The sequence below is a fragment of the Megalops cyprinoides genome, chromosome 20, assembly GCF_013368585.1.
Source record: "Megalops cyprinoides isolate fMegCyp1 chromosome 20, fMegCyp1.pri, whole genome shotgun sequence".
Lineage (NCBI taxonomy): Eukaryota > Metazoa > Chordata > Actinopteri > Elopiformes > Megalopidae > Megalops > Megalops cyprinoides.
This window is the reverse complement of record NC_050602.1, coordinates 18,965,636-18,981,498: the sequence shown is the minus strand read 5'-3', so window position 1 is coordinate 18,981,498 and position 15,863 is coordinate 18,965,636. Positions and strand designations below refer to the sequence as shown.

The window sequence follows — 15,863 nt, the reverse complement described above, 5'->3', positions numbered from 1 at the left end:
ACTTCCTTTGTGGTTTATAAGGGGTACTTTCTGGACTTTAATATGTTTTTTGTCTGTATTTTACCTGGACTATCCTGCATTAGTACAATTTACAATTGTCATTATTGACCCCAGGTTATTTATTACAGTAATAGTAGAGGGTCGCCCAGTATCCTAGCCCAAAACTTGAGACTGTTGCAGTCTGGCAATTTAATAATCACTAAGTTTAATGGGCTGAATAATTCTCTGCCTCAGCAGCTCAGCTCTTGTGTGGTAACTATTGATGTGAATGGTGGCCATGCATCACCTGGGTGGGTGCTATGCATTGCTGGTGGCTGAGGTAAGTTCGCACCCTCCCTGCACCCAAAACACACATTCACACACTCTAAAGCAATTTGAGATCATTAATCAGCACAATTTAAACAAAATGCATTGTGACGGTGGTACAGGTATATATTTGCACGTCATTAATATCTAAATGCGTCTTCATATTACATTGCTAGTCTGGATAGCATTTATGGTGCTGCAGTAACCCACTGAGCACGCTCAGATCTGTTTATTTTAATGCCTCAGGATATTGATCCACAGTAAAACATGCTTGTCATGGATCATTAGCCTGGGGCCAGCAGGGCAGAGACCTTTTCCTTTATTGCCAAAACCTGGCCATGCCTCGATCATTTACACCCTCTCTTGTAAACAATACCACAGTGTTCATTAAGTTGGGCTGGAAGACTTGGAGACAATCTAAGTAAAAAAAAGCTGCTGTTAAGATTGGTGTTGGTGGGCCAGTAGGGGGCACTCTAGAGCGGGTAAATATAGTGTCCCAATGTGGTGATGCAACACGGTGCTGTAGAAGGTGCTGTCCTTTGGATGAGATGCTAAACTACTGCCCTGGCTCATTGCAAATGGAAAGCTAATGGAGCAAAACAGGACACAGTAAACACCAAGCACAAGGTCTGATTTATCCTGAATAAACCTAATTCCTCCAGGTCACGCTACGTCACTCACCCCACTTCAAACACAGAGGCTGCCGACAGAACGTCAATGACTGGAACGACTGCACTTCTGATTTTAAAAAGAGAGAGAACTGAGCTTTTATTCAAGGCAGAAAATAGAAACCAAGAGGCATCCATTAAGGACTAATGTTTTTGTTCGCAGACAGATAGCAGCCACTGTGATTCATGAGGAGCCTGTCAGTGCCAGCAGGACTGTGTGGCCTAAAAACACACCAGCCAGACAGTGTCTTCACAATAAACTGTCTGATGCCGGCCTCTGCTCTGACCCCAACCTCTGTAATAGTCACCGAAACATCGCCCTCCAGGATAGTAGCAGCCTCACACAGTAGTTTTCACGAGAATGGCTGAAACAGCTGCCGTTTTGCATTAGCTGAATGAGCTCTGCGCTGGAGCACCCTCTTCATTCAAGAAAAAACAATTCAGCCCCAAAACAGGGGTTAAAGCGAGCAGTGCCATTTGACAAAGGGTTGAGAGGAAGTCGATTTGGGCCAAGGGAGGGCAGACAGAGAGACAGTGTGAGAGAGAGAGAGAGAGAGAGAGAGAGAGAGAGAGAGAGAGGACAGTGAGAGAGAGAGAGAGAGAGAGAAGGACAGTGAGAGAGAGAGAGAGAGAGAGAGAGAGAGAGAGAAATCCCCAGATTTCACTTTACATGACACTGAAATGAAGTTTCTGCTCAACATACATGGCCTCTAATGTCTCCAACAGAACGGGAACTACAGCAGAGTCTGTCGCTGTTATTAGGGCAGTACTGTCAGAGGCGGGCCCTGCCAGCCAATATGGACAAGTGTTATGGTCTTCCAGAAAAATCTCAGTGAAACAGGCACTGCTTCACTCTTAGTAACACTATACTAGAAAACTGTACTAACCTACCTTGAGCTTTCCTCCCTAAGTACTTGGTGGTGCTTGAGCCTGGAAATAAATGCTCTAAAAGAAAAGCTCAGTGCAACCTCTATGCAATAAAAGCAAGATTTGGCTGGACCGACATACCAGAAAGTTGGCTTATAATGTGTAATTGAAAAATAACACCTTTATGATTATACATTTTTCTAACCCAGTTATTCCAACTTCAAACATTGGGACAAAAGCCCAGTGAAGATCATTCAATTGGATTAATTCCGAAGCATCCAGAAGATTAATGGAAATACACCAAAAATGCCACTAGAGCAGAGCTGGGACCTTTCCATTTGCCTATTCAAATCCAACACAGGGCTGCCCGGTTTTGGTATCATCTACACTACGCAGACATGCACTTACAGCAATACAACCAGTTCTTCCAAGACAAGGACTCCCTTGGTCAGGTAGCTCTGAGACTCACTGATCAGAGGCAAACTGACACAAAGGCCTCAGAATAAAGCCATAAATTTCAAAAAATGACAAACCAAGCATTAAAAGTAGACATAAGTTTGAAAATTTAAACTCAGTTTTTGATTTTTTGAGAAATTTGAGAAATCAATCTCCAAATGTACCTCCCGTTAAATTCCCCTGTGCCCCTGGGGTTTTAGGAGAGGATTTGAAAACTGATTACCTTGCAGCTAAATGTGCGTTTTCTCCTGCTCTAACCTGAGGAGCAATGGCTTAACTAATAAAGAAATGAGTAGACTTATTACAGACCAGGTTAAGTACAGAAAAGGGTCTGGCTCTATTTTCTGCAGCCAGCACCTATTGGGAGTATCGGGCACAGGGGGTGTGCTGTTCCGGTGACTCTGAATTGCCTCACATTCAATAATGGAACATTAATCAACTTCATGGCTGATATACATGGTAATAGCAGCCACTGAAACAAAAGCGGAGTTATCCCTTTCTCCTTCAATTACCAAAGCATCCAGCTTTAAACATATCTGTGATGCTGTGATGGATGACGCCTGGACTTCAGCACCAGGGACAGCTCTCATAATAGCAAATGCAACTCCATCTCCAAAAAGCCCTGTGGATCCGGATAAAGAAATTGGTCAGCCATTAGGGTTTTACCCAGACATATAGCCCCTCCTATCTAATGGTCTATGCCCAAATTTTCACAGTAATGATAATCTGCTGAGATTTCCCCTAACTACATCAGCAGGACTGTATCCACCAATCCACATTGAGATCATAGATTACATTACATTATTGTCATTTAGCAGTAAATACCCAGCTGTATAAATGGGTATATATTTAGCAGTATAAATGGGTATATATTTAGCAGTGCCCCAATGAGGAATTGAACCAGAAACGTTGAGCCCTACTAATTACCAATACACCACTCTGCCACCCCACAACACATGCACACTGCACATGTGTAGGACCTGCAGTGTACCTGTGCAAAATGGCATTCTTATAACTCAGCCTTTGGTTGCTTCCTGTTCCAGCATCAGAGAACTAGTGTCACATTCCAAACCTCCAAATCTCTGCCGCACACTGCCCTGTCTCTTTCTCGAGGGACAGCTTCTGAAATCCAATCACAAGGAGGTCAAACAGAGAGACCCAGCAGTGCTCCACCGCATAACATGGCTAATTTGTGCAGACTGTAATGTGCAGAGCCGAACACTCATCAGAAGCCACAGACAAGCAACACCAACATGAATAAATAGTGACTCAGAGAGTGTCACATCCGTTCCCTTTGATAATAACCATCACTTATAACAAAAAAAGAAGAAAAAAAAACACAGGATAGAATTGAGCTGACCTACGATGATCTGAAACAAAACTGATTGTAAGGAAATAATTAATTAGAGAGACATGATGATGATGTGTGGGCCCTAGTGCTGTAGTTACTCCCCCTTGACGACGTAATTGATGAAAATGTGTTTACTCTTTCATCACCTCCCTGTCAGCGACGCCCGCATGGCGTTGGCCTCTTGTGAGTCAGCCAAGGTATACAGCCGACACTCTGCTGGTCGCAGCAGAGAGGAAAATGAATGCTCTGCCCCTGGAAAAAAAGACGTGAAGAGGAGAAGGGCAAAAGCAGGGACTGTCTGTGCTAACCACCATAGCACTTAATGAATGTGGGACTGAGACCACACGCCTACAGCGGGACCAAGTGGCTTGCTTACTGAGCATAAATAGAGGGTATTCCAAGATCAGTGACAATGAGCCAAGAGGAAGGATTGCAACAGGACTTGCTAAAAATATGTCTTTCAAACATTCTCGGCCAGAATAGCTCTGAGGGACTCAGTTTCCTTTACAGCCTTCACACCTGAATTTATCAAAGGTTTAGGTCTCTTTTTGCAGGTTGGTGGTTGGTAGGTTGGTCCTGCTACTTGTTGTTCCTGTACATTTGTTTCACGTCACTAGAAATTTTCCTCTTGGTCACCAGCAACCGTTATCTCGGGGAATATCTCTGAACTGCTAAGCAGAAAACCACATGACTGCATGTACTTTAAACCATGAATTGGACTGAATTTACACTGTATCAGTGAGTAAAGAAATGAATAAGCTTTGATAACATTTTTCTTGAGTCCCTATTTTAAACTGCCAAAGATCTCCGTTAAGTACATATGAGCTCCAAAATTGCTAGAGGGGTAATGTTTTGCTCTCCATAAATCTCCACTGTAAAACACTTACGATAAAAAAGTTAGGTTAGGTTAGATTGAATATGAAGTTCAGAACTGGAACTTACGATATGTACTTAGAGTATTTCAGCATACCCATAATTCTTAACTCATAACTCACTGCTCAGTGCTCAGCCAAGCCAACCTCCTCCTTGTAGTTATCTATCCAGCGCAGTTTACAGAGCTACAGAGGATGACATTAAAGATTAAACACACACTGAACAACTAGCAAGAAAAATACAGCATCTCAGTCAGAAGCAAACAATGTCACCTAAATATCCTGACACAGAGACACACCCCATAAGATGTACATGCAGAATTCCTCTACATCCAAAACTATCAGCTGACTGATACAGTGACACCTCAAACCATTGCAAGCCCATTTCTTTTGAACCATTTACATTTACATTATTATCATCATTTAGCAGACATTCTTATCCAGAGTGACTTACATAGGTTATGGTTTTTACATGTTATCCATCTATACAACTGGATATTTACTGAGGCAATTCTGGGTTAAGTACCCTACCCAAGGGTACAGCAGGAGTGCCCCATACAGCGGGGAATCGAACTGGTAACCTTTTGGTTACAAGCCCTGCTCCTTACCGCGACACCACACTGGCACCCCTTCTCATCATGCTAATCTCTCTCAAACCCTCCAGCACAACTCTTGAACCCAAGGCCCAGAATGGCCCGTTCACCCACCCTCGCATCCATGGCCCAGATAATGTGTTTTGAACCCACAGCCCCCGCCCAGGTCTCTGGAACCCGTGTCCCCGCTCACCTCCTCCCATTGGTGGATGTAGCGGATGAGTCTGGAGAGCCGGAGGAGGCGGAGCAGACTGAGGATCTTGGTGAAGCGTACTATGCGCAGGGCGCGGGCCGTCTTGTACACCTCCGAGTCGATGCCCTTCTCCACGATGAGGAAGATATAATCCACAGGGATGGAGGAGACAAAGTCCACCACGAACCACGTCTTCAGGTACTTCTTCTTGATCTTCTCAGGGTCCAGGACGATGTCGGCGTTGTCCTCGATCACGATGCCCGTGCGGAAGTTGAGCACCAGGTCCGTGAGGAAGAAGGTGTCAGATACCACGTTGAAGATGATCCAGGGAGTGGTGGTTTCCTCCTTGAAGAAGGTGATGCCCACAGGGATGATGATCAGGTTGCCCACCATGAAGAGCAGCATGGTGAAGTCCCAGTAGAACCTACAGCAAGAGAAAACAAAGACAAGCAAAGAGACAAACAGAGACTTTTGACTTTTCAGTTGATTGTCTTAATTGACGTACACTGGAGTGTTCGGTTAGCTGTTGAGGTGCAGGTCCAGCCATCCTGGAAGCTATCAAAGCCCCCTGCTGAAAGGTGTTGATGTCCTCCAGCAAATAATTGCTTCACAGAGATCTCATTCAAGCACACAAAGTGCAGAGGAGGACATGTTCATGACACAAGATCTGATGCCTGATAAAAACTGTATCATGTACTTAAGGTGAGGGAAAACTGCATACATAAGCTAATGACACAATTTTCTCTCACCTACTTTAACACACAAATGAGAAAAAAACACTTCCTGATGTTGATTAATTTTATTTTCACCAAAAACTGAGCAACTGGCTACTCAGTGGACATGAATTTCCACACAATGCAAATGTTGAAAGGGGGGAGATGGGGGTGGAAGGGGGGTGCTGTGAACAGCTGACACGGAAAGGAAATAGTAAGTAGAATTTTTATAACAGTAGATGGAACCAGTTTATCTGACTTTGGTTAATTGTGCAGGGATTGTCTGAAAATTCTCCTTCCCAAAGTTCTTTCTTTAGAACTTCAAGGCATGCCAAGATGGGCATGGTGGCATTTATATTGTTTTCACACTGAGCATAATGTTGGTGTTAAAACTGAAACTGGAACATCCTTTTCATATACTACATACACAAATAAAAATATGAAAGGGACACACTTGATATACTTTGCTACACTAATGAGGAAGAAAACCCTGCACTTTATAAAAGCATAAAGAATGATTGAAACGTAAGCTTGTTATGTGGTCTTGTTCTTTTAATATACTGTTCTGCTTTTCATTTTTTAAAAGCCTTTTGAAAAATATCCTCTTTGTTAAAAATGCTAGGGAGTATAGAGAAGTGAGAAAGAGAGAATGAAGCAATAGAGAGGGAGTATATCAGAGCAGAGCATTTTGAATTAAAACGAAGAGAGAAAAGAAAAGAGACACTGATATGGAGAGAATTATTAATTTGACATACGACATCTCTGATTAAGAGTCTGTTCATTCCCCTCTTAAATCGCTTGGAACATGAGCTTTGCCAATGCTTCTGTCTTTGTAAATAAATTCACTCTTTAGTGTGGTGGATGTACAGATACATTAGCCGTCCACCCGGATTCCTATGTAAACGAGCCTGAGAAAACATGTCTGTGATTAAGAATTACGGTCTTACAGACGGCAAGGTCAACGCAAGGACATTCTGAAACGTGGGGGAAATGAAGAAACTGGAGCTGCCAGGCGAATTGATTCTAACCGCTAGAAACGGGAGATGAATATAAAACGCTAAATAGGAGGGCAAAAGAACAGGACAAAATGCGTGTCACCTCCAGGAAATCGCTATTTAATTTCTACGCAGACAATGTAGAGACATTTGCTGATTGTGAAAGATAGTTAAAAAGTTAAATACTAACGGATATGCTTTTCAATATCACCGATTCGAGCGATGTCACTGTTTTAAATGGGGTGAAAAAAATCGTCCCGTACATAAAACACTTTGGCATTTTGAAAGTGTTTACCTAAGGAAAGACACCTTCAAAAACTACGGTGCTTGAGCTGTGAAGACTTCACCAGTTGCATTATATTTCTCAAAAAAGCACAGGGTGAAAATCTTACGCTTGACAACAGAACTCGGGCTCAAGGTCTTAGGGGAAAAGGGAAAAAAAGATCCGCTAAGTGAATCGGTGCTGAGTCATGTCGCCATGACCGAAGCCACGAGGTCTAAACTGCGCTTTTGTGCCAATGAAGTACATTTGATTTTACCCATCACAAAAGACCGAGGGGGTGTTTACCCATTATCTAACTGTGAGGGCGGGACACGTCAGGCATGACACGATAACATTTTGTCTGTTAGCATGGACTGCTTGCGAGTGCACAGGAAATGAAAATATTGCCTGTCACTTCACCGTCAGAAGGCAGTTAGGTTGGCATCAGATGCTGTAATCGGAGTTTAAGGTTTAAAATGCTGATCTGATCGTTATACAATACCCTGTCGAACTGAGATCAGATAAGTACTTAACTTAGCAGTGTCGTGTTGCATTCCCGACGTCTTGTGGAACCCATTCTGAATATCGCTTCCTGACACACCTAAAACATTCACAGCCATGTTAACGAGGTGTTGTAATTTCAGACCGCGTCTACAAGTGTGTCACTGTCGATGGCATAACCCAACGTGTCACGTCTAACGTAAGCTGTTTCACTGACTTTTACCTTTGACTAAGCGTCAGAACTACCTTTAGGTTGTAACTCATTCATAAGCAGAGTTCAGACAGCTGGTGTCTCAGATCCATACTACTGCACTGCGCTGTTGAGTAAATTGTTTGCTTTTGTGCAAGCTAATTGTGAATATGAGATACGTGTGTGACCTACAAAAAAGCCGGGTACAGCGCCAACTCCGAGGACGCAATGAGAGCTGTCCCTGGTCCTGAAATCGAGTACCAGTAAGTAATGTTCAGCCAGCCCTCGCTCCGAAGGAGTGCCCTGCTTTATCTTTGAACCCTCCACAGGCTACCTCTGTACCTGCCATGTACCGGCCTTGATAGGACAATGACAACGTTTTACAACTGCAGTGAAGTTGAAGCGTGACATCATTATTTATTTATTTATTTTTTATTATGGTAATTTTTAAAACCCATGGATATAGATCATAGATAATGAACGGCGTGCATTCATAGTGGAAACAAAAGTTGAAACCGGGATTGACGTCAGATGCTGTGAGAAAGCGAATATGTATATTACATTAAACGATCCACAGCGCGATTTAAGATTTAACACATTCAAAACACTGATCAACCAAATCAGGTGCCCCTTGTCACTGTCCTCTTGGTGGAAACAACTACACGCGAACATCTGGCAGTTTATTTAACGTAATGTTATCAAAATAGGTTCAGCAACCGCTAAAACCACATAAAACACCGCTTGGTAATGTGAGACAATGAAACGATGGCAATGGCAGTAGCTCACACATATAAGCTACTGAAATGAAGCTGACGAAACACCGTTACGCATTTTAGTGCAGTACGTCGAACTTAGAAGAAAGGATCAAATGGAACAGTATCAAATGAAAGAGTTAAGACGTCTGTTGCTAAGCATGTTCAATTGTCACTCATTCTTTTGTAATCGTAAAACAAATACTTAACAATAAATCCTATACAGAATGGCGAAGGCATGCTTTAACAGAAGTTTCCTAACAACTTAGAGCCCTGACGTGTTTGACAGGGTACTGCGCTGCACAGCTTCAAGGGCTTACAGACGGCACAAAAACACATTTTCACGAAATATTTCGATTAAGAATTCAAAATACGACAGAAAACAAGAAATCCACCGGTCAGAACGTTCAGGCAGCTGAAGTTGCCGCAAGTGTCCATTCTGCCGGTATTTGCGCGGTTGGGTCGATGTGACATTGCAGAACTATGCACACAATTCCCTTGCAGTGCGCGTTCAGATCATTTCCGCTCAAACATACCCAATTCTGCAGAACTCTGCAGCGTACAGTGTGCCCCCTGAGGAGAGGATGAATTATTTCAGACAAAGGATCACTGAAATACCGGTCAAGACGAGCACGTATTATATAGCTGTGAGTGAAGAAGTCATGCCTCATGAAAACAGACTTGAATTTGCACATTGCTGTAACATGTTAAATATATCCCAGTTATTCCAAAGACCCGGGGCAACAGTAGAATAGCAGCGCGTGTTAAGTTACTGTAATCAACTAACACGTGATTTTACATGCATTCTTTCAATAAAATTATGAGGACCATTTCTCCATTGACCATTATAGTGGTGTCTATTTTGCTTATTTTCTAGGAAAATAACTATCAATTGTTTCTGGGATTAACTAGAAAGCTAAACCACTGAGCAGAGATTGTTTATTACTGTCCGTATCTTTAATCTTGAAATCATAGCTGTAATACTGGATTTAAAAGGGCAGCTACTGGGTCGCATTGATATTCTTTGTAACGAACACAACAAAGTTTAGCCCTTCAGACAAGCCTCTTGTTGAACACCAACATGTCATTCTTATTATTCAATCTACCTTGGTCAACACCTTACTTAATTTTCCACTAATCAGCACATCTTTAATTTATAACTGTATTTCGAAATTTGGAGAGGTTTGAAGAGACTCCGTATTCATCTATGGAGGGAGATGGGTCATCACTGCGGACAAGGCCACAGAACAACGTCAGAACGAACTGCACTACTGGTCGCGAGGCCAGACCAGCTGCCAGACTCTCAGGATTATTCTAATTTATTCTAATTTATAAGAGCAAGTAATTTCTTGTAACACTCGAGTCACTGTTAAGTTATGAAGCTCCAGATGAAGGTTTTATTTCTCCTCATTTTTAAGGCAGGAGCTGTTAACTGTTCCAAGTTCATAGCTTTGCATCAAACAAAACACCAAATGTGCAAATTAGTAGAAAATCGTATTTTGCCAGACTGGCACGCATTCTCAAGTACGGGACAGCAACTTATTCTTTACAATTAGGAAATTTCGAAAAGTTATTGCAAAGAGCAAGACTTTCTCACCTACCATAGTAATTTATTCAGTTTGATAACGTACTTAAAATATCAATGTGAAATGACCATAAGAGCTCAGATACATCTTGATACATCGCCACAAGTTTGGGGCATTGACACGCAGCAGTGCAAAGTGTGGCCTGCTGCCCACTCATCAGACATTTGGTAACTACAACAGACTCAAGAGCAACACCAGTACCAGAGACCCTGAACTTGTAAATATACTGTATTTCAAAGCTCCCACATTGTAGTTCTGTTTTGGTACATGGGGTTTATGCATGTCATTTCCAGCGTTCAGCCGACAACATAGTAAAAGTTAGCCATTACCTGAAATCACTGTACGGGTGAATAATCCAGTTGCCTGCCGATTTAACACGTTCCTGTTCCCTTTCGACGGCCTTTTGACTTCCAAACATACGCAAAGAGAATTTGTTGACTCCCGGCTGCAGCATGCTGCTGAACTGGCGCTGCATGAAACTAGCCTGGCTCCCTCGCGGCTCCCCATCCTCGGTCACGAGCTGAGGCCCGTCCTCAGACTTGAGAAAAGTCACAGAATTCCTGGGCTGCTGGGACTGCGTCTGACCCGGCCCATGCACAGAGGACGACGCTTTCCTGCTCGGCGCGTTGGAGAAGGAAACCTTCGAGTCCTTCTTCTCCGAGACAGCGGTGACAGTGGTAGAGACGCCGGTGGTCGCAGTCTCGCTGCCCTGTCCCTGTGCCTGTGCCAAGCATCCGGCAGGGGTGGCTGGACCGTCCATGCCGGCCGTTGTAGAGTTACAGGATGCTCGCTTACTCCCGTCCTCGACTCCAACTTCGTCGCCACTTTGCTTTTCTTGTTTCGGTGCAACAGGGCTCTGCCTCCCCGCCGAGCCTGAGTCCCGCCGGCATTCTCCGTTTTTGTTGCATTTCATGTCTGTGATGGGAGCCGCGCCGTTGCTACCATCACCTGAAGCACTTGTAGCCTCCGCGGTCGCCGCTAAACCGGCACCAGCGTCCCCTCCTCCCCCTCTGTTTGTGCCGCCACGTCCAGAGCCATCTCCCTGGCACGTCTTCGCAGCGGTTGGGTTGGCTACTGAAGCTGCACGTGTAGACCCCTCTCCTTGCAATAGGCAGAGCTCGTTATTGTTCAAGTTCTTACTGGGTGTCGACGTGACTCCCCCTCCTGAGGAGAAGTTTTTCATTCGTATACTACCACCACCGCCGCCGCCTCCGCCGCTGCCGCTTCCACCGGCTCGGCGCAGTCGCGGTTGCTGAAATTTGGGCTCCTCCTCGCCGTCTTCCGCTTCATCCATGAGGGCGTCGCTTCCCGCACCGGGCTTTAAACCCGGAGCGGCAGTGGAGACGAACGCAAAGCAGCTCTTGGTACTTTTCCCACTGGCGGCACTAGTAGTCACAGCCCCCGCTGTGATGTTCTGGCCGCTCCCGCTGCTGCTCGTTCTCTTCCTCATGGTCGCGACAGAGCCCGGAAAATCCTCTTTTTTGTGCATGACATTGCGAAGATCAAAATTTGGATCCAATTATCTCGAGAAATCCAGACAGAGAGGGGGGGAGGGAGGGCGCCATAGATGGAGCGAAACAGAGGGAGAGGGGGAGAGAGAGAGAGACGTGACTTTTTTGCAAACTACACCGGAGAGAACGTGCTGTTTAACAGCATTCAAGTGTGCTTCACAAGGTTAGCTAGGTAAATGCAGTACACAGCGGTCACTAATATGAAGGTCACTGAATACTCTTGCCGCCATCTGTTCTTTTGAAAATGTGTTCAGAAGCTCATCACACAGTTAACTAGTTCCACTATTATTTTGCGATATATCTTAGATGTATTTGATTGATACCGTATCTCAAGTGTATTTAGATTAATTCTAAATTACATTCACCTCAAAGAACTCTTTGTTCTTGTCGTATGGGTTGGAAAATGGCTATGATTAGGGTAGACGATGTTTTAAGGTGCGCATAAATGTGATGTGGAATTTACAACGGGCTATTAAAATTATATTCTTTCAACGATGTCGTCACTGGCAGAAGGCGTCCACAATGCCAACTTCTTAAGAGTGCCTATGTTGCTTGCCCAATCAAACATAGATTTGGCGCCCTCAAGCGTTGAACCGGAACGACAGCTGTTGCTCAATGCGCTGCACAGCATGAGGTCATTGCCTGAAGCCTGTTGAATTTGTAGGAAAACGCATGGCTTCGCTCGCTGTTGGACACGCCTGTTAATATGCAGAAAAGGATGTCTGTACGGAATACGGGACAGACTTCAAAAACAGCTTCGTTAAATTATTCTATAGAGGCATTCTGCTGTGGTGACGTACCGAATGCACGGCCCCTCCCTCGCGCACACGAGCAGTAGCAGTGTTGCTACCACGCCCGCACTGGCCGCTCCTCTTCTTCACCCACTCCCAGGCTTAGGCATGTACATGTAGTTACATATTTAAAGATTCGCACTCAAAATGACAAGGCTTTGGTCTTTTCCCAATACCTAGCTAAATTTTATAAACAAGCAGTGAAGCAGACAAAAATCTGTGGACCGAGGTGACTTCATTCATTTCTTCAGTTTTTTTTTTTTGTGCGGCAAAGTCCAGTTTTAAGACAAATGACAGACCTGAAATTAGCGCTTCCGATGTTAATTTCATACTGTAGTTTATTATAATGGTATTCAATTCTATAATCGTTTGTTTGCAGCTTTGGCATTGCATGTCAGGTCACTGGTGTCCTGGCATCATGTGAGATCTTTGGGACGTCTGAATTTGTGGGTGGTAAGTTGTAGTACAAATTCAAGTAGAAAAATCTTATTGACTGTTAGGTTACTGAAACATTTACCAATGAAATTACTACTTTATGAATAATATGTTGGATTAATATTTATATGTGTTCATTTCAATTTCAGCCAATACCAGTGTCTGAATTATTTGAAAATAGCTGCAATTCTTGTGAAACTGTAAATAAACTTTAAAACTAAAAAAGTGTAAGCTAGCCTTTGACAAAGAATAATGGTTGTTTTCCAAACTATTTTTCTTGTCTGAAAGCCAGTGCTTGTAGGGCAACCCCGGTGCAGATATATGGTTGACAAACTTGTTTGTTTACCCTGGATTGTGAAGGCTGCTTCACTGCCTTCCAGATTGTTAATTTTGTTCCAAACTTATATTGTAGCCCTTTTCAGACTGACACCATCACTGATGTATTAGGTGCTGTTCTGAATGGCACTTCCACACTGATGTATTAGTTGCTGTTCTGTACCTATGCCCTCGTTTCTCTTGATGGACTTCATGAATCTTGCCTTGTGTGTCACTCTGGATTTGAAACTCTGGTAAAAATAAACTAGTATAAGTTATACAATACAAAAGTTAATATAAATTCTAAAATGGTATAACATTGTATTACATTCCATATTGCCATTTGTTCAGAAGAAATATCCTTAAGAATCACATCACAAGTAAATGAGAGGAGATGTACTCTTCAAAACCATGCCGACATCCTTACTTTCTAGTGGTAATGTTTTGCCACTCAGGCTAAAAATAAACCAAGCACAGCACTTGAATCACAAAGTGGCACCCTCCTGATATTTCCCAGTATTGATTTTGCTCCTAATGATCTCTAACACTTTCTACTTTTAGACAACCAAGAATATCCTAAAGTGCTGTTAGTCACAAGAATACTTACCAGAATATTCTTAGAGGAGGGTGAGGGAGTTGAGAAGGGGAATAACTCAGTTCAGTTCACATACAATTCAAGCATTCCGATCCAAACCTGGTATGTAGATGAGAACATTCAGCAAATCGATTTACCATTTACACAACGGTTCACTGTTAAAAGGGTGCCATCTTATATGTATGAATTCATACCGGTACCTTAGTGCTTTATAAGTTGTATAAACATTTGTGCCCCACTGTAACAATTGTCTGAGTAAAATGAATTTGAGAAATTAGGATACCTGCACTTTTTTAAAAGCTTAAAATGAAACTTGTTTACATGTCTGAATCACAGCCTGTACCTTTATGAAACAGGAAACCTGTTGTGGGGTTTCCTGAATGTGAAAGTGGAGCTGGCTTGACTTCCTGCTCACTTCCTTAGTCAGAAGCCCTTGGGCAGTGTCTTCATACAGATGGTGCAATGCTTTACACCAATCTTACATTTCTCAAGTGCTCAGGGGGATAGACAAGGTAGTTTTAAGTTTTAATAAGGTTTTACCTGAAGCCAAATAGCAACAGCTGCTACAGTAGCTCTCCTTTGCTCCATCTGTATGTTGTATTCTGGTAACTGAGTATTTTGAATGTTGCTGCAACTATGCAGAAACTGGCAATTGCACAAAATGCAAAAGCAAGCTTTCAGTGATTTCTGATTACAGAACATCACCTTTCCAAGAGTAGCTGAAACACAAGAATGCAAAAACTTTGAGGAAAAAGCAAAGGAAACATCACAGGCTGTGTGGAGAAGCTGAGAGAAGCCACTTCTCTCATCAATGAGCCAAAAAGAAAAGGTTAAAAACCAATAATTTATTTTAAAATCCAAACACAGAAACCAACCTATGCAACCCACCAACAGGGACAAAGAGAGCCGTCTCCCTGATCTCCAGCCACACCTGTATTTAATCCACTTCAATTACTCAGGTGTGGCTTGTTAGCCAATAAGCTGCTTGCCTTAGAAATTGAAGGAAGAAGTGGTGAAGGCTCTCCTTCACAGGCAGTATCAACATTGACAACTACCATTGTATAGACACATACACAATTTATTCCTAACACACCATAACGGACAACTCCACTTTGGACTTTGACCACTGGAAATAAGGACTTTGAGACCTTATCAATGACAAAAAAAAAAGTCTGGCTTCTCAAAGCCTTACACCACATCAGCATGGAATACCTGGAATGTTTGAAACATTTACTGGTGGAGGTTAGGTGCTTTAATGTTATGCAGTCTATCTACCTTCACAGCTCTTGGTCACAGTATGTAAAGCAACTGGAGAAAATTTAAGCACATACTTAGCATTAATCCAGTTCCAGTTTGAGGAAGAAAACTCCACTTCAACTTGCTTCTGTTTTATTTACATTTACATTTACATTTTATGTATTGCTATGCATACTTTTGTGGTGAGACTGGACTATGCACTTACAATCACAGTGATAGTGATTGCACCTTCCACAGCATTGCCGTCCCAGTGCATTTTAATGATGATGTGTACGGTGTTTATGGTCTTTCCATACCACCTTTTCCTTTCTGCATGTTTGACCAGTTTGATGCTATTTTTGCAAGCTTGCACCTTCTACTGGGCACAGAACCACCCTACAAGCACGTGACTTGTCAAATTCTGGAGTGGAGGCACAATGAGACAATCCGGGCCACTGCATATAAATTGTCACAGGATGACCTCTGGCATGGCAGGCGTGTAAGAGACGAGACCACACATGTCCAATCAGAAAGACCTTTATTATCATAGTGCAAGGTGTTACATGGCAGTTAGCCTTCTTGTTTAAAACATCAGGCAAAGTAACCCAGTATACAATTGTAAAATTGTATTATTACATGGTTTAGTCTCAAGATTTAGCACGTGCTTCATTAAAT

At 43.0% G+C, this 15,863-nt stretch overlaps 1 protein-coding gene across 1 annotated transcript in view; it reads right to left on the bottom strand.

The window, feature by feature from the left end:
* LOC118795986 (potassium/sodium hyperpolarization-activated cyclic nucleotide-gated channel 2-like) overlaps nt 1-11,766 on the bottom strand; it is a 40,787-nt gene extending 29,021 nt beyond the window's left edge. The window contains exons 1-2 of the mRNA XM_036554811.1: nt 10,635-11,766; nt 5,307-5,730 (exon numbers count right to left, since the gene is read on the bottom strand). Of these exons, the coding sequence (XP_036410704.1) occupies nt 5,307-5,730; nt 10,635-11,755 (1,545 nt within the window). The 5' untranslated portion in view covers nt 11,756-11,766. The remainder of the gene's footprint in view (nt 1-5,306; nt 5,731-10,634) is intronic.
* Between the last annotated feature and the right edge of the window lie 4,097 nt (nt 11,767-15,863).